Source organism: Rhyacophila brunnea, unplaced genomic scaffold, assembly GCF_057557595.1.
Source record: "Rhyacophila brunnea isolate RB1 unplaced genomic scaffold, BYU_Rbru_1.0 scaffold_1, whole genome shotgun sequence".
Taxonomy (NCBI): Eukaryota; Metazoa; Arthropoda; class Insecta; order Trichoptera; family Rhyacophilidae; genus Rhyacophila; species Rhyacophila brunnea.
The window spans coordinates 48,637,547-48,658,734 of record NW_028232751.1 but is presented as its reverse complement, the minus strand read 5'-3'; the positions used below and the strand labels follow the sequence as shown (position 1 = coordinate 48,658,734).

At 31.2% G+C, this 21,188-nt stretch overlaps 1 protein-coding gene across 1 annotated transcript in view; it reads right to left on the bottom strand.

Annotated features, from left to right (window-relative positions):
* LOC147079884 (protein SCAI) overlaps positions 1 to 21,188 on the bottom strand; it is a 51,304-nt gene that overhangs the window by 15,137 nt on the left and 14,979 nt on the right. The window contains exons 2-3 of the mRNA XM_085945750.1: positions 9,813 to 9,995; positions 7,245 to 7,598 (exon numbers count right to left, since the gene is read on the bottom strand). Of these exons, the coding sequence (XP_085801876.1) occupies positions 7,245 to 7,598; positions 9,813 to 9,995 (537 nt within the window). The remainder of the gene's footprint in view (positions 1 to 7,244; positions 7,599 to 9,812; positions 9,996 to 21,188) is intronic.

Genomic DNA, 21,188 nt, shown 5'->3' with positions numbered 1-21,188 from the left:
TTCGGATACATATTAAGATTAATACAGTTGAAACTGTAAATTATCAAAAAAAAATCTCAAATTGCAAGCTTCGTATATTTCCGCTAGGTTCTCTGCTGGCATGCGTCTCCCCCTTAAATTTAGTTTATGAGGTTTTCTATGTCTTGACCTAAAGATTTGTAACTAATTCATAGTTTTAATATTTTTTATATTCATTTTAAAAAACATCGATTTTTATAAAAAAAATGTGTATAACTCGAAATCCTTTTTCTTTAAACTATCAAAAAAAATGTCTCAAATTGCAAGCTACGTATTTTTCCTCTAGGTGTCTCTGGTAGGCAGAGATATGGCCTTAACCGAGAGTTTAAAATTTAAAAAAAAACACGGAAATAAAAAATAGACAGATATATTTTTTTAGCTTGTTCGATACTTATAAGATCATCCCCCACAGAGTGGAGGTTTTGTATTTAAAATTTTGTTTTTACGAGAAATGGATATTCGCCACTTACTCAAATCATTAGGTCCATACTCTGACATATACACAAATATAATTAACATTCAACATTAATTAATATTCAACCAACGCATTGGGACATTTACGTACGATCGACAACGGTTGGACGTAGGCATATGCGATATAAGCTCGAAAAGTTACATCAATATTGAATGTGTACTTATTGAGATATAACGGACACACAAAATTTGCTCAGGTCTTATCATGAAAATAATAATAAACCGTTGATCAAAATAGCAAAGATTTCGAAATTATTAGTATAAATAGATAATAATATCTTAGATAAGGTCCATACTTTCTATAAAAAATGAGAGAAATAAGGGTACAATATAATTAATGATCGATAGTATGGGAAAAACTAAACAATTTTAATGGGTATTGAATTCTCTTTGTGTTACAGATAATAACTATTTTCCATTCTCTTTTCACAATATACGAATACGTAGGTAAATGCAAACTGCCGACGGCTTGATTAAAATGCACCGAGAGACAGAAATTAGTGCGACATTTATTATAAGGCTGTGGTTTCCAAGCTTTATGTTACTACGCCTTCTTTTTAAAATAATCTAATCTTGGCGCATCCCCCCCTTTATTTCATTAAATAATACAGACACCTTTTTAAATAGTCAATTTTCAAATGTACTAATACAAAAATGAAAAAAAAAGGTTTAACTAAGTACTTATATTATATTCATTTTTAAATTAATTTGTTTTTCATGCGATGAATGTGCTTGCTTATTAGCACAATCAATTTCCATAGTAGTCAATCCAAATTTATCATCGTTCATTGACAAATGGATTCTATCATGGGCCCCACATCCTGAGGCGAAATTAAATAATACAGACACCTTTTTAAATAGCAATAAATCTACTAATACAAAAATGAAAAATACTTAATTATAAAAATAAACATGGTTTTACTACTTAAAAAAATAAGTTAAAGTGTATAGAAATAAACTAGCGGCGTTCCAATAAGCGGTCCTTTTTATTGAGTGTGTAATTTAACAAGCTAATTAAGAACTAGTCAAAGAATCTAGTTTATCACAAGTTTTGTTTTTGTTTTGTTACGCCAAAGAAGTATAACTTCTAACGCGCGTACATAAGTACATGCACCGATTTTTCTTTTCTTTTTTTGTTTTGTTATTTTTTTAATTCATAATGGGCACTTCTGAATCGATTATAACCGCTGTATGATAAAGATTAGTTTTGGTACAATACAATAATTAAATTATAATTATCATATGTTATATGAGACACAGATGAATCGCGTATGTTTTCATCAACCTAATCCGCCATAATATTAATAGACTCAGTCAGGTAACGGCTTATTTTGTTTTGTTACGCCGAAAAAGTATAACTTCTAACGCGCGTACATAAGTACACACACCGATTTTAACTATTAGAGTAAATTTGTGATGTTTGTTATGCCCGGGCCCCAAGCTTTTTATAAACTATGCATTTGAAAACTGCAAACCTGTGGCTACATTTGTATTATACTTTTCGCGCCTCCCAGTTTGGAAATCACTGAAGGTATTGCACGTACAGTGTGTCCATGAAATATTCATTTATCCCCCTATCATCGGGTGGACGACTGTTTGCAAGCAATCTGTAGCGAAGCAGCGACTTTACATGCAAATTATACCCAATTAACTTTCAAAGCGATTCATTTGTTTCACACTTCTAAATTATATCTACTGTGATATGTCTAACAATGAGATATACCTACCTATAGCTTAACTATACAAGCATGTCAATTGGAAATAATGGCGTTTTAAAATGAATTAATGAATTCAATTATAAATGGCCAGTTGCCGCATAACGGCCGAGAATGACTTTTGGAATAAATATGAAAAATCTATAGATTGTAGTAAATATGTACTTATATGTAATTTATATTGGCCCTGTCTTTTCTCATCTCAGAACTAACTTGAAAATTATCATTTATAAAGATATTATTAACACAAAAGGGTAAATATTATTGAAAACATCGTCGATTGAAAATTTAAAATAAAGCTATACATATTTGTAGTAGATCCGATGTCTGTGGTTATAGCAATTTTATAATTATTATTTTGTCAATATGTACATTATGCCTTTAATTGTATAATTGCGAAATATATTCTACAAACCGAAGGTTGGGCCGAAATGAAAAGCTCTGAAAAGACTGCTTAATCTGAAAACCAGCTAACTGCACTTTTGACTAATCATAAGATTTTATGGCATTTTGTTATGAAGCATGTTTTCTATGCTCACACAAAATTTCCAAAGCTTAAAAATATATGCGTTGTCGTTCTTCACACAAAACAGCCAACTGCAGGTGCCAAATTTCGAATAGTTAAATTACTAGGTTTTTTCTCCTTCCTGAAAAGTTTGCCCAAATGGAGTTAGCCGGTTAGCAGATTAAGTAGTCGATATGGGGAAACTGCCAGAGGATGTGATCGGCATCCTGCAATTCTCCACATAAGAAAGTCTAAGATTCTATTGGTCCAAGCTGACAGAGCTGACAAAATCAACGTGTTTAGTGTATAACTAAGAAGTCGAACGGTCTTAAAACAATTTAGTGATCTCCATGTTTATATTTGAAAAAAAAATGCGTTTGTCTGCCTTGGAAGACGACATCCATCTCTAATTCCAGAGCACGTACAACAACTATTCGAGCGTAGCGGCCTATGGTTCCATATTACGAACCTCAGTCCCCAGACCAAACAGACGCAAAACAGTCATGGCACCGTGAACCTAAATGACGTGCAAGTCTAACGGGAGCGCTCCAGCAAGGTCAGACATCGTGTCGGTGGGTTGACGTAGTTCTATAAGCCTTAATGTTGAGCATTGTTCGTTTACAAGAGTTTTCCAGATAGACAGCACCTTACATTTATGGTACCACGTACTGGCGGCATATTCATGAAGAGGGCTTCGAAAGCTATTCTACGAGTTCTGAACTAAAGGCTCCAGTTATTACCAGTGAACCAAGAGACCAGGAGGTAAGCTGCTTTGACGTTTACATATTGAAGGCGCCTGACTTTATTCATTATTTTAACAGACAATATTAATACAAAACAAAAATAATAATGAATCCTGTAAATACAATCAGCAACTCATTACTTGTCTAAATATCATCTCTAATAGTTTCCATTAGTATTTAAATTAACAATATAATGTGAGGGAAGACCGTTTAGTGTTGCCACCAAGCTGACTAATAGATATTTTGTCGGTGTTCTTATAATTTGTTGTCAACAGTAGCAACTGAGCGAATACTGTGAACCAATCAAATCAAGCGTCAACACGATTGAGTTTGTAACTGAATCGTTCCGTGCAATAAATTGCTATTTAAAGTTAATGAATGCTCACGACGATTGTTAAACCTGGTTCGGTCTGCGAGTCAGCTTTTGTAATAATTAAGCCTTTACAACGATATAAACATGTGTTCATATCGTCACCTCAATACTACAACTATATAACCCTCATTTGGTCATTGTTGGGAAAATGAAATTTAAGCTTTACTTGATCAACATAGATAAATCTATGGTATTATTTAAAATAAAAATGGAAAATTGTGGTTATCTAATAGAGAACAATAATTAAATAATGTTGGATTATATGAAAAAATGATATATGTCTAGAATTAAGTGCGTTTGTAGTTTTAAAGTTATCTAATATTTTCAAACACAAAATTAATATAGTTCCCATTAACTTCTGACTTACCTCGTTCTATCATTTTGTAGAGAATAAAATGTGGAATTACATTCAATAGCTATCTCAAAAACAGTGAAAATCAAGTTATCTAGTTGTAGTAGGTGACGATTTATTATCGATACCCAATTTCTATAGGGAAACAACTCAAAATTTCAAGGTTTTGTGTTAATAATATCATTCAATGTAGTAAGGTCTTTTCTTTATAGTACAATAAAAAAAAATAATCAAAAATTTCTCAAATGTGTCATAAAATCGAATAAACCTTTCTGGGATTAATTAATAAATTGTTGAAATAAATAAAAAAATAAACACATTTATTTAAAAAATCAAAACTCTAACATTGAAATAAGAATTTGTGCAATATTTTCAAACCATTATCTTAGAACAAGGCATTTTGAGTTGTTTTGCCTATAGAACTAATACATTATTATGGTAGTAAATAAAACGGTTTAAAACAAAAAATAGAATACGGAGGATTACGACAAACGCAAGTAAAATAATATACATTATAACTGCAGTTAGTTATGTACATTTTATTCAATTCAGATTTTATTAAAAAAAAACTGCTTTCAATTATAATTATGAAACTGTGTTTCTGGTGGGGAAATACATATACTATCTACATACATAAGGCCTACAGTCCGCAGCGAGGCATGCCCTTTTCAAAAATTCTACCCTATTCAGTTTTTTCATCCGCAACCCTTCAACCACTTCCACCTATATCAATTGCATGCGCTTCTTTCACTACATGCTCGCGGAAAATTGACCAAAGCTGACATTTGACAATTGAGTGCATACGGAAAAACAAATTATATTTTAATTCCACCATTTTTTATTCGCTTACTCACATGCATAGGTGGAAATAAAAATCCACCGGTATAATTGATTAAAATGGTTGTAAATAAAATTTATTAAACATTCTAAAAGTGGTTTTGTGGTAAATATAAAAAATACATATTATGTCTTTATATTAAGTATAGTGTTTAAGGTTCGATATAAATAATACAGACAAAACTTTGTCAGTCATATTTATTTATTTTAATTGAACTAAGAATGTTATTTGCAGGTGATGCTGGTTAGTTTTTAAAATTCAATTAAACCCTGCCTAAACCAAGTCATAATAGCTTGGGTATACTATGGGCGATCCGACAAAAGTACTGCACACTTTTTCAGTTATACTTATTTGTTTTCGTTGAATTAAGAATACACATTATAGATATAGATGGTGTTGGTTAGTTTTTTTTTAAATTCATTAATACCTATACCTAAATATAATCGATAAAAAATATTCATTCAACTATAAAATTTGTAAAATTTTGTATGGTTTAATGAAATAATTTTAGACATTTTATAGATAAACGAATATTGTTTGACTATTATCTACTATGGCCTAAAGCCAAGTTTTAATTGAATTTTAAAAACTATCAAACGCTATCTATACATTGTAGTCTTAGTTCAATGAAAACAAATACGTTTGACTGACAAAGCTTAGTGTGCACTATTTATGTCGGATCTTAATAACCTACCTCCACCCTTCGCCACTAGTATAGACATATATAATATATGTACCTATATGTTAATGATATAAACAGGAGAGGATCCACATCCCTGTCATGTCAAATAATACACGTTTGATATTTTTTATTATCGGACATAATTATTTATTATTATGATTAAATCTGTGGATGGTGTGAACATAATTGTTATCAAAAAACATCTATTCTCAGGGCGGCTGTTTGTACGTTTGGGTTTCTGTGGTAAATCAGTTTTTATGCGTTTGAATGTTTTTAAAATTTAGTAAAATGTTTGTAAATTCTCATTAAACTAAAAATTAAAAACATTCCTGACTTACCTCAGAAAACTAGCCTTACAAAATATAGCCTCCCTGATAATTGATGTTTTTCAACTAATATATTTACACCATACACGGAAATTAATTACTTAATTTATTTTATACATCTCAATCCATTGCTATTTTATAGATATATTTATTATTATTATAAAATATAGCAGGAATTGCAGTAAATTATGTAATTACATAATGATGGTTACTCTGGAATAAAATAATTAATTAAATGAAATATGCTGACATCAGCTGTGCTTAAATATTTCTCGCTGACTGGCTGATTGTGTCTCATCCCGTCGCAACCGTACAAATCTAATTCTACGAAGGATTTGAATGCATTAGCGTTAAGCATGCGTGTACTGGGGAGCGATTCAAATAACCCCGATCGCCACATGGAAATAATGAAATGTGCAACATAATGAATTTATATAGTATAGAGATTTTTTTGAAAAAAAAATTAGAGGCGTTATATAGTTTTTGATTAAGGGCCCACGTGCGCCACGTAGATCAAAATGGAGATTTATGGTATTTTTAGAGCATAAGCCTGGGCATTCCTTAAACGCTGTAGATAATCTATTTGTATAATTGTGAAGTCTTATTATCCTTTATATTTATTTAAAAAATTTGATGACTTCATAAAGTATTTTTATTACATAAAATAGCATTATTTTATAAGCCTATCGATCTAATGTTTTAGACTATAGTCATATTTTAGTACTTATTAAGTTCAAGTAAGTTTAAACAGAAAATATTGGAGTGATCCCTGATGTCGTTAATAATTAAAGTAATAAATACTTTAATTTAGAATACAAAAACCGATCGCCTACCGTAACTCAAATTGGTGAGCGCTTATGAGCAGGTATTAAAAAGGCCAATAGTTAAAACTTGTCTCAATTAAGCATGGCAGTCGTCACATAGTGGTAATGCACAAGACGCGATACCCAAGAGACGCAGATTCGATTCCTCCCGGCTGTCTTACTTTTTTCAAAAAAGATTTTTTTCTATTGACTATATTTTCTTATGAGTGTTTTCAAAATTATGTTTGTTCAATAATTATAATGGTAGATTCTTAAAATCTTGTCAATTATTTGTTGAATAAAAGAAACAGTTAATTAAAATTAGGGAGAAGTTTTTATGTTAAAAAAAGATTAGAAGTCAATAATATTGTTTGAAGAAAAATTAATAGAATTACAAAAATTTAATATCACTAACCTGTGTGATAAAACAATGGGATTGGAGTCTGCATGAAGGACCGACACCATCGCCTCCGCCTTGATGAAAGACTTGATCTCGTCCAGGACAACGTTCCACTCGACCTGGTCTTCGGGGTCGTATGTACTTGCGTAGTCAGCAATTTGCCTATCTAGTTCTCCAACCAATTCTCTTACTAGTTTCATTTTCTTCATCAGTAAGCACACTACAATAAATCTGGCATAATATCGCAGTTTCTTCACCATTAGGTCGGATCTATCTTCTTTTGAGGCTCTTGAATAGTATGCCCTTCCTCTAATTGCGGCATAGAATGAATATGCCTCATTTAAATAGTTTGTTTCGCTAGTTCTTAAGCTAAGGAAGAAAAATAAATATTAATTAATGTTACAATTTATGAGAATAATTCATTCAAATCTTATCAATTTACCCTAAAATTAAACTGTATTGTAAATGTTATTTTTCTAATTTTAACAAACATCAATATTGTTCATAGCATTTACACATAAAACTACTATAAACTTCTACGATGTTATCGGTAATTTTGGCTGAATTTGAAAACAACGTTGCCTATTGTCATTAATGTATTGGAGAAAAAATGTTTAAATTTTAAATTAGTACTGCAGTTTATAGATGTTGTTTTTTGGTTTTAAAAATCAATTAAACCCTGCCTAAACTAAACCATAATAATTTTGGTTTATTTTGGGCGATATGATAAAATTGTGCACACTTTTTCATTCATATATATTTGTTTTCGGTGGATTGATTTAAACATATTTCAAATATTGTTGGTTCATTTTTTTTAATTCATTTAGTCCCGCCTAAACCAAACTACAATAGATAAAAATATTCTTATATCTATAAAATATCCAAAGTTATGTATGATTTGAATGCATAATTTTAGATACTTTATAGATGGACGAGTATTTTTTTACCATTATCTATTATGGCTTGGTTTCGCAGGGTTTAATTGAATTTTAAAAACTAACTAACACCATCTTTAAATTTTAGTCTTATTTAAATGAAAACAAATACGTATAACTGACAAAGTTTATTTTGCACTATATATGTTGGATATTAACAGCCTACGTCCACCCTTCGCCACTGATGTATAATATAAACATCGCCCCGCTCGTATGTGTATGTTATGATTATAATTATCATAACATTTTAGGGATCACTTATAAATATGCAAACATTGTTTTAAATACACAATGAAGAGTGAATTTTGACAACAGTTTGATTAGGTACTCATAACATCAGGTGTAGTCAATAATTAGTAAACAAATTAAGTAAATCGTCTGTAGCGGTGAGCGACAGCGTAAAAAAGTGCCATTACTCGAGCATACATAAATGACGTGCTATTTGTTCATTCCACGGAGAAATTCACCGGCACATGCACAACTGCCCATGACGTATTTTATTTTGATTTTACGTAGTATTTTTCTGAGAACTACAATTTTAAATTTAAGACAGAATGTATATAAAAAGTTAATGAGTTAGTGCATATATTATGTTGTATATCCAGTGTTGCATGTTTCGAATAATTTAAATCGAATTGAAGACGAATTATTATTGAACATTGTCATATGTCATTATTTATTTCACGTCTTCTCAAGTTGGTACCTAGGTACATTGCAGCATACTGCTATTATACAGATGGGTGTTTTGTGTATAATAAATAATTAATTTCGGTCTACGTAACTACTGATATGATTAACTTATCGTTATTTACACATAATAATTGCACGATAAAAAGATTTTTTTATATACCTACCACGTTTTTAAATTTTCTGTTGAATCATATAAACTTGACAATTCTATGTATTATTAAATACTTTTTTTTGGTACTTGATAGAAATACTGAAATGTCATTTTGACATTTTATATTGATTTTCATAGTAACGCACGTATATATTAATAATTTGCGAGTATGCTGGCGCTATAGGCCTTTACAAGATTTCGAGTCAATTAGCAACCCATATAAGTACTTAGAGAGGTTCACCATACACAGAACTAAATACTGCTTCATCAAATATAGGTACAATGCGCGTGTTGAAATGAGAATAATGTGAAATAATTACAAGATAAAAAGAACTTTTTATATAAGCACGTTTTTAAATTTTCTGTTTTCTTTTCTTTATTTTGTACTTGATAGAAATACTGAATAAATATTATAGAATACTGAAATGTTATTTAGACATTTCATATTGATTTCCATAGTAACGCACATATATATTAATAATTTAGTTGCTATGACCCTCTAAGCTACCAATAATAGTGTTTTACTTTTAACGAATTTTTTCCAAAACATACAAAACAGAATTAACTGAAAATGAATCCAATTCTGCTTAAAGATGGCCAAACGTATTAAAAGAATTCATTGTCGTAGTATTCTGATATATTCTAAAAGTTTTAAATGTCTAGCTAGTCGGGAAGTTAGTTAAAAATGTTCAATCGTCCAATACAAATCTTGGAAAAACAAGAAAAAAAATTTACTGGACACAACAAAAAATCTGTACCATACGAGTTAATAAAAACGTGGAAAAAAGAGTATATTATAATTCTTACTAATAATGATAGTAGAGTTGGCCAATTTTCGAAGCGATTTCTCCGATTTGCCATCTTTTAAGACCATACTTGGTATCGAGTACTAGCCGGTGTTGCTGTTGGAACTTCCATAGTTTGGTGTATATGTCGAAAGTCCTTCCAAAGTAGGCCTGCCATTGTTTGTGACCGTACTGTGGCAGATCTCTGCAACAAAGAGAGAATACACTTACAATCGAGGATTATGGATCAACAAAGAGAGAATACACTTCAATCAAGGATTATGGAGCAACAGAGAGAGAATACACTTACAATCAAGGATTATGGATCAACAAACATATCAACAATGGTAATGTAATTTTACTGATTCCATACACATCATTTTACCAACGTAGCTACATTACGTACATAAGTACTGTCCAAGCCGGAAGTCGCTGTCGTCGACTAAATAATAGGAGCTGGTTTAGTTCACAGTTTTAACACGTAGACAACTCGTCGCTAACCGGAAGGCGCTATAATCAAAGCGCGGTTAAAAATGGGAGGAGCTTGTTAGTGCACAGTTTTAACACGTAGCCAAAAAGATCTTGTTCGACAGTAGGTAGTCTATTTTCAAAAACTGACAAGTCCATTATTCAATATTTACTGTAAACAAAGTTTTTGCATTTATTTCAAGCGTACGTTGTTGGTTTTAATGTTAGTTGCTTTTTATATATAGTATCCACAGAATAGAATAATAAATATAATTCCGATATGATATACCCCAATACACTACACTTTGACGCAGGTTTCTATACGGGTGAGTGTCCTCGAAAATGAACAATTATACAATATAGACGTGCAATAGTTTGTGTTGAAACCTTCAAATACACCAATATTGAATGAGCGTCAGTGCATAAGCCGAGTGCAGTTGTTAAAACGAAGTACAAGCGTATTCTTGACACGTGTTTAAGTTTAGCCCATATTCTTTCACTCTAAGGATCGGTTACCTGTTACTCCATACCCGTTAGGTATTTCAGTTCCCATTATTTCTGAGTTCCCTGATCTATCGTATTTTAAAATAAGAACTTATTATAGATGATCCCTTTCTTAAACCAAAATAAAATTGACAAATCGGTATGTATTTATGATTTTATAATAATTAATCGACTTATGTAAATCATAAGCATATTTTTTCGAATGATTTTGGCTGGTTTTGGAAGTTATAGAATCTATTTTACAATAAATAGCATTACATTTATTATTCATATCGAGTAAACTATTTTTTTAATTCAACAAATAATTCATAAGATTTGAGAATGTAACATTATTTTATTGAACATTATAGAAAAAAATCTTGATAATTTATTAAATTATTAGCAAGTGTAAGTACATTATAACTAAAATTTGAAAAGATCCTGACGTCTATTTAGTCATTAGGGTAATAGATACCATAATTTACAATACAAAAGCCGATTGCCAAAAATGAACGCAATAATTTATTAAGCGCTTCAACATGTAAAAACTAAAGGTTAATTTTATCGTACATAGATAGTGCGTTGATAAATAGTTCAATTCGTATTGAATATTGGCTCAAATCCAGTGGATACGGGGTCGAGTTCCGTCGGACGTCGTATTTTAATAGGTATATATCTGAAGTATTTTCAAATTGTGTATGTTCAATAATATCGTATTTTTTGTTAGATTTTCAGCATGTGGACTTATCGGTTTATAGAAATGATGGTACAGACCGGTTAAAAGGTAGATTCAAACCATCCTGGCAGTAGTAATTCTCCGTACTATATTTATATTGCGTAGCAATTACATTAATGTCATTGTTGCGTAGCCACTCTTTAAGGATAATTTGGTCTTTTTTGGTAAACCTGATCGTGTGTGAGGAAGCCAATGTAGGTAGGTATCTTTGTAGAAATTCAAACAGTATAATCTAGTAGTTATTCAATGTTTTCTATTGATAACTTTGATTCATTTATATCATTATTGAAGTTAAGAAAGTTAAGAAATAGTTAGGAGAAGTTTTTATAGTAGATTAGATTACATCACCACGATCCCTACGGGGATGACATGGGAGGTTGTGTTAATAAATTTTTGAGTTTACGAGAAAAGTATGTATGTGACTTGCTCAACCTATCAGGTATATATTCTGCGTCCAAACACATTTTGAAAAACAACATATGTTTTTTTATCAGACCTGGGATTCAAACCCGAGTCCCACGACATTATAGGCCGACACGTTATCGTTCGGCCATTATGAAATGTAATAAAAGATTATTAATTGATATCAAGTATTTCTTTGCTACTTTGTATACATTTTTTATGAACATTAAATTAATGCTTTTAATAAATGTAAATATTAAATGAATCAGTGATAAAAGTTGAATTGGCCACTATTTCTAACCACAATAAAACTCATTTTATCAGATAATAACAAAATATATACTGTAAGTAGGTAGGTTTATGTATTTATATAATAACATCATCTTGCTCTATGCAAATGTAAGATATTTTTAGACCTGTGCTGACAGCAGCTGTCAAATCCTGTCGGCAGATAAGCAGACTGAAAATATTGAGTATCCTACACCAAAAGAGTGTATGTGACAATGTTTGCAACTTTACAGGAGAGGAATAATTTGAAATAAGAATTTTATTGGTTGCGTCATATATTTTTCCCCAACAAAAAAAAAACTTTGTCATGTAATTACTATTGCTGACGCACTTTTGAAAATCTGAACACGATATTATAAACAATCTAACAACCTAGTTAATGAGTTTACGGTTAAATCTAGTTTTACGCCCATATGTATGATATGAAAAAAGACAGTTCTATAATGTGTTTATTTATTATGATGTAAGTAAATTACTTCAAATACAATCCACATAATATTATAATATTTCAATTGTATTCTAAATTAATAAAAGATGTTTTTTTGTAATTCCTGGTAGAGAAAAAAATGTACTATATAGGCGGCTCTCGACTTTGGAACGTTCTACTGTCGTACAATTCGCTATTTCGTACAAAAATTAAAACTGCGCTCTTCCATGCAGTTGTTCTTCTCTCCTCCACCCCCAGTCACCTTCTCAAATACGTAAAAGGGATTTAACTATCTCTTGAAAAGTTTACAAAGAAAACACATGATTGCTAATAATACGCCTCGTGAACTTTATTAAACCCATTGATAAATAAATATTTTTAAGTACACTTTTTGAAGTTTTTTTTACATCCCTCTACTTTCGAACATTCAACATTCGTCATCATACACATTTTCAGGAACCAATTACATAACGAAAGTTGAGGGTCACCTGTAAAATACAGACCGTAATATTATATTATCGGTATGGCAGAAGGCGTTAAGTCAAAGAACTTGTTTTGAGATAATCATTTTTTTTTCGAAAATCAAGAAATTTAAACCTCTCTCTTTATAGATGCAACATATTATTTATTAAATTAGCCACTGGGTACATGGAATTCTATAATTATTTGCGAGCATGATTCAAATTATAATACATAATTTTTATGAGGATTTTTTTGTTTAATTTGTAAACAAAAATATGAATTAACGTTTTTTTCCATTATACGATATATTATTATAATATGAAAGTAAAACTCAAAATGGTTACTATGGCTAATGATGTTAACTACAAATCATTTGGCATTGCAGATGCATTATTTGTTGCACAATATAACAATTTTGTACTTTAGGATTTACGAGTATTTACAATAACTGCATTGACATTACGCCGACGATCGCCTAGTATTGGGTTATATATAGCCTTGCATTAAAAACCATAAATATTTTTAACTGTCTAGAAACCCTATCCAAGGGCGTGTGAAAACAATCTGTATTAATAATAAAATTTGGGTGTCTGTAAGGATATTGATGGAACTTGCCATGCTTAAAATCAATCAAATCAGACGATAATTGCATAACATTGACTCTTGGCTGCCATGTTGGTATTTTATCGGCTTCCAATTGCAAAATATGATATTCAACTACGAATTTGTATTCGGCACCGTACAATAATGTCTGAACTGAAATTTAACAAAAACCGACGACATTTATAAAATAATTAACAATAAAAAAATCTTAAACAATAGTATGTCCTACACTACACTATATCTACACTGAAATCGATTTGGAATCGTTTATTCGAAGTATTTTAATATAAACAGTTGTTCGAAACTGTCACAATAATTATTTGAATCAGGCTGATTATAATAATTTTATTCTTATGGCTACATTTGCGTACGGGTCAATTAATATGACACAATACATAATATTAACTTAACTTAACTTAACTTAACTTAACTTAACGGACAGCTATATCAATTCAGTCAAACTACGTTAACGGACTGACATCATCATCAAATTAATATTTTGTCTGCCCGATCTGTAACTATGTGGAACCATTATTATATTATATTATTCACTCTGTATTTTGATTTATAATTTCATTTATCACAATAAAATGGAAGAGAATATAACACCTATAACAATTTTTTTCATGTTTTCTTAAAAAGATATCTAAATTGTAATCATCATTAGTCGGGCTTGATCCACTGTTGGACGAAGGTCTTCCGTACCTCGATCCTTAGGTCTTCTCTTGCACATATTTTCGCCAAACTTGATGAGTTTCGCCAATCGAATAGGTTTCAGGCCCAATACATTCACAACTTTTTTCGAGTCGTGGTCCTATTTAATAGAAGCCAAGTAACCGTAGACCCCAATAAATTGTACAAAGCCTTTTTAATAGAGTAAAAAAACACACCAAAAATAGATTTTTCAGTATAATATAATTCAATATAACTTAAACATATTTAATCTGTTTCTTGTTTTAGTTTTCAAATGAAGAAGCGTTGAAAATCCACTCTCGCAGGATATTTAGAAGCAAATGGTAGGAAAATTCAAAAGGCAGGCATGGTAAAAATAATTACTATGTAGCTAGCTCACCAAAATTGATTCTAAGAAATAAGTTACGTCCCGAGGAATTGTTTTTCAGTTCGAAGAATTCATCTTGTTGATTGGATCATTCATACTAGGGGTTAGATTTGGTTTGAAATCAATATTTTTTATGTTTACTATTTCAGCCAGCGACCCGACAGAAAACGCATGGCGACTCCACTTGGGGTTGCGATACATAGGTTGGGAACCCGTGATTCAGGGTATCCCTGTGGTTGCCTAATACTTTGCGGGTATCTCTTTCTGACTGCATATTATATCTAGCCAGCCGCCGAACGACATGTCCGGTCCATTTCTATTTTGTGACTTTATCACATCACGTCTGCCACCTTGTCAATTGAATATTGTTGTGGTCTTTCCACATATCTCCTATATTCCATAATACCTTTCTGTGCCATTTATAAAATACATCAAGAAATACTATACGTTGGTATTTTTTACGTGTAGAAAAACAAAATTCATTCAAGTAAGGAAGCATTTCATGTAACAACTATTAGTTAATTTCGAGGAAATTAGATAAGACACTCGTAGCTTAGCTGGTAAAGCATATTATTCAGGTTCAAGTCCCATCGGGCGTCGAATTTTTTTCAAAAAAAGATTTTTTCTTACGCGTTGGCTGATAATGTCACGGATAACAGGTTCAAATCCTGGGTCCGGCAAATACACGTATTGTTTTTCAATTTGTGATCTGTCATTTCTCGTAATAAAAAATTCTTTTAATACATGATCCTATTAGGATAGGATATGGTCGAAAAATAGTGATTATATTATATCTAATGTGTTTTCAAATTATGTAAAGTTGAGACGAAACGTGACTCCAGTTAATTTATATCATACGAGCTTATTCGATTGTTTAATCTGCAAACCGGCTATCTCCATTTGGAAAAATTGATCAGGTATGAGAAAAAACTTAATAATTTAATTATATTTATATCTATAATAGTTCCAAATACACTACAGCTACACTAGTTTAGCTTCCCTGTTGTGTGTAAAGACAATTTATATAAAGAACGGAATAAAATTGTTCTATTTACGATATTCGAAATTTAGCACCTGCAGTTGGCTGTTTTGTGTGAATAACGAAAATGCATTTGTTTATATGTTTAGTAGTTTGTTATTTTATGTAAGCATAGAAAACATTATAACAAAATGCCATCAAAATCTCAAGTGCAGTTGACTGGTTTGCAGATTAAGTAGCCGTATTGCGATATTGGATCGAATTTATCTGCTCCATATTGCTTCACTAAAAAACGGGTATGGGATGACTGGACTCCAGACAATGGACGCCGCACTGTCGTAGACACGTATACAGAACGTAGACGAGGTATTTTAATCAGTTCTATCTACTACTTAGTAGTTTTAATTCATTTTACTCTTAACATAATGTATTATTTATTGCGGATTGAGAATTACCATGCCTAAGGCTTTATATAAAATAAAAAACTCTTTTTTCGTTGGAACTTAAACATATGCACGATTAAATCATTGTTTACTTCTGCATATTTACATTCTCATCAACTCTTAAATCATAATATAATCATTTAAATATAAATAATAATATTAAATATTTTTTTTAAAGTACCTATAAGTACTTAACGTATATTTATTCTCGAATTTCGTGGCGTCCAGTTGTCCCGGTGCCAAATCGTCCGAGACCCAAAAAAACGTCTTTTGACTGATCAATTTTAATCTTGTTTACGTTTATAGCATTCGTGGTTGATTATTACAATATTGATCCCTACGGTTAAATTGAGGAGCAAACATTCAAAAAGTGATTTGTCACACATTTTGAAAAATGCCGTTTATTGTCAATTCTGATAGTCCATATTTCTAATTATGGATTATACAAAATACCAGGTTTAAAATTCTTTCCTTAAACAGTTTTATAATAAAAAAACCATTTTGAGTACAATATGTTTTTCTTGATTATCTCAGCTCAACATCTGTGTGACAAATCACGTTTTGAATGTTTGCTCCTCAATTATAGCATGCACGGTAAGGTGTATACTGCATGCACTGATATAATATATCTGAAGCTCCTTCAATAATTTAGCAGTCGCTAGACATTTCCTTTGATGCCATCCACTGACCCTATAAAATTGTCTACACCTGACGTGATAAAGTCCGTTCGCCCTTCGACGGTACGTAGGTATATGTAACGTGCAGGCGCAACCAATATCACACTTCGTTAATTATTGACGGAATCATCCCTAGGTGGCTAAATCACATAAATTGTAAAAACACGCCTATTCATTTTTAACTATACTCGTTTTAGTAATTTTCTGATTAAAAGGTCAGTCTTGAATTTTTCAAACGTCTACTTTTATGAAGCATGCAACAACGTTTTATGCAATCGATCTGCACTGTAACTACTTGCATATTAAATGTGCGATTTACGTCTATCAGGCTCGCACTTAAAAAGGGGTGGTTCGGGTTTTGACCATCCCAGAAAATTAAAAAAAAATATAAATTAATTAGGTAAAATAATTAATAAGTAGTTATTTTTAGTCTTCGTCAGAACCAACGTTGCCAACTTTTACGTTATTTTTTCTTGCCAAATCTAGTATTTTTTAATATGCATCTTTATCCTTTAGATCCGCTAGAATATTATACCAGAATCAAAATGCTGGTCTTCCATATTTTATATCTCACTAGGAAAAAATACCAGATGGCAGTGCCACCTGTCAACATGCCAATTGTGTGCGCAAGTGCGTGTATTGCGCTGCGTTGCAGACAGATCAATCAAGACGAATATAATAAATACATCTTATTTATATAACTAATACACTAAATTTTACACACAAAATGACGAACAAATTTGTTACCTGCATTTATTTTATGATTTTATGACCTATTTTATTATTTGTAAAATACAGAATTATTTTTCTATCTTTGAGATTCTAAAAACAATGTTAATAATAATTGTAACACATGTTTTTGAGTTGTTAATTTCTAGACACTTTCAATTTTGAAAAAATCCATCATTTTTTTCTGCCGTCTAGGTTATTTTCTTACCCTACTTAGCATATTTTTGTGAATAATTGGTCTGGACGTCATGATTGTGGATCGTGACTCGGATGCTTTTTCTATCGATCAGCCTTCTCAATAAATTGGACCCACTCCTCTCGGCACTCGACGACACGCAAAACTTGAGCCCACCGGAAGACGCGTGTCACTTATAAATTTGTGCGGCTATCTACGGTATCCAATGTTTGTTTTAATATTCCGGTGCGGTATATCTAAAAACAAGACAGCGTGGCCGACACAAATGGACACAAACGGACACTAACGATCCGAATAATTATGACTGTTAAGCCACGCGCATTCGATAACCACTTGTGGATGTGACAGCTCGCTATAACCCGTAAGTAAAAACCTTCGAGTCTAATTTTGGAGTGTCTGGGTATGGAGAATCTACGGGTAAAAGTGTAAGTAGTCGGCGAGGTAAATGTGGAAGTCAGTGATATCTGTTAGATTTTGTTAACCCTTCCCACTCTCTGTCTTAAAAATAAAAATCAATAGTAAATTTATTATTATGGAAATTTTTTTTAGAAATTGACCCCCCTAAACTATTTTCTGTGTGCGCGCCTGAACGAAGCTCATTTTAGTAATTTTCTTTTTAAAGATCATGCATGCAACATGCAATCGATCTGCGCTGTACTTGCCTATGAAGTGTGCAACTTAATACAAATACAAAGGTTTGTCCACAATCGCCTGTTTGTATATAACACACGTCCACACCTGCAAGTATTAATATAAAATTCAATGAATTTTGGTCAACCCACGACCAACGTCGAATATTTTTTTGCACTGTAATGCCACTTCTGAATGAATGGGGCTCTTTTAAAAATTCACTTTCGGTTTGTGAGTTCGTCTTCACAATTATATACCACAACGAAAAATTTGCGTTTTATTTATTAACACAACTTTAAAAACAATTTTTATATAATGTATTTTTCATAGCTTATACAATATGCATCTCGTATATCACGTTTAATCTAGTATTTTCTGATAACTCAAACAGCTTTAAGTACATTATTTGGTTACATGTAAGTTGTACGTATTGCATTTAACTGTGGCACAGTTCGCCATGAGCATCGAGATGAAAAATTGCGCGTCGTTCGTGTAGCATTGCAGACAATAATGTTCCAATTTTATTAGATAGGTACTGACCTAACCTAACCTAACAAATAATCCAGTATATCGGCTATTTTCTAAATTTGTTTGCCACTGGCTTCCTGTAAACTAACAAAAACCGTATTTTATTTATACATGAATTTTATGTCAGTACTATAAGACCCAAAGAGGTTGGACGGTCTTTAATATACGACGATATATTATTTCCGATACAACATTTCACGGTGAAGTGTGATATGGCGAACTGCATACGTACAATTTCCGGACACGATATTAATCATAAAAAAATGCTAAAAAAATACCGAAACATTAATTCCAGATGCCGAAATACGAATATTTTCTATATGCAGTACTACTGGTTTCACACAGTCCGTAATGAATGATTAAAAATGACTATTAATACCTCACATACATAAATTCATAGAAGATTTTGCCTGTTATTCAAGCTAACAGCTGGAATAAGGTTTCCTGGAAAGCCGTTGAAAACTATCCACAGAGTGTATTCTACGTGATTATGGCATGACCTGCGCATCTATTCTATACACAAGACTGCTATCGGCCGCAATCGGCGGCTGTCGAGAGTAGTTTTTCATATATTTGTATCGAAGTATTATAATTGTTACAATAAGTTAGCCGGTTCTCAAAGTGTGTCCGGCGTGACTTTTTGATGTGTACCGCGAGAGTTTTGTTAAATATGTATTATTTTTTATTCTTCATATCGAATATTAAAAATTACATTTAAAATTAAAATATCCTCTGCAAAGAATGAATGGTCCAGAAAGTTTCAAACAAACAATTGCAAAAATCACACGGTGAAAAAAATTAAATACTATTTTTTAGTATAAGAGAAATAATAATGTATATTTTGTTAAAAATATAATTTTACACATTAAAATAGGTTTTTATTTTTTGCCTTATGTTTTTTAAAAACAGAAAATATTTACAAATATTTTAATTGTCCCTTTGACAAAAAAGTTTGTGAATCCATGGTCTAAATAGTCAAAACTGTCTATCCCGCTCTAAAATTGTATACAGCCAAAAGAGGTGCTGTTAAAACATATTACTTATTGTAACAATTACAACTACCTTATTGTAATTGTTACAATAAGTGCTAATACTTCGATACAAAAAATGAAAAACTATCCTCAAAAACTACCGATAGCGGCCAATAGCAGTCTTTTGTTTAAAAATTTACTCAAGTTATCATGATAATACACTCATGTACATTTTTTTAATAATTATCGAAAATAAAAGTAGATCATTAGCATTTTTGGCTTTTTTAAAACTATAGTTCATACTTACTTCTACTACTGCTTTTTAAATACTTCTTTCAAAATTTTTGAATTTATTGGGTATGTCGTTATGTACTATTTATTTCTATATATTTTCATAAAGTAGTACGACAATAACCAGCAAACACATTAGTCTTTTATTTTATTAATTTATCTTGAAATTAAAATTTTCAATGGGTAAATCTTAAAATCAAAAGATTTTTCAAAATAATATAGTATGTGACTTGGTCTACTTGATTCTTACACATAAAACATATTTTTTTAAAGTTCATTGTCTTGTAAATCATAATATATGTTGAAAAACCCAATACTACGTTGATTAGTGCTTATTTTATTACAGTTAGACAGAAACTTTTTAAGAAAATGTATAAATTGATTAATGGTAGACAAAAACGTTCAAAACTTATTATCTCAGAAGTAGGTTTATGTCACTTGGTCTACTTGTATTTTCAGCACTCCATTTAAGAGTTACAACTGACTGTTTTTTTTCTATCATCTTGTTTTAATAAAATACTCGCTTCTTCAAATAAGAATAATGCGTCAGAGCAACTGTCATGACGTGATCATAACCATGTGTTGAAAAAAGAAAATGATACTCCATTAAGATTAAAAGGTTGTCGTCAGGTTTGATTTTTTTTTATTATCCATGACAATAGTAATTACGGACACGTCTCAAAGCTTAAGATAATAAAATGACAAACTAATAATTTATCTCCTTGTCATCAAAAGTTTGTTAATAAAATCATTTTTCTTTCTAAATATTCCAACGTATATTATAATAATTATTCTTTGCTGACCCAAAACCGATCCTAATCAATTGTATTCATACCTACTAAACCGAGTAGGCTGACCACTACTTCTATATTAGACAACTAATTTCATGTAAGTACATATTATCTTCACCTCAATACTACAACTAGATAACTTGATTTTCACTGATTTTGAGATAGCTATTGAATATGATTCTACAAAATGATAATACTAGGTATGTCATAAGTTAATGGAAACTGTATTTTGTG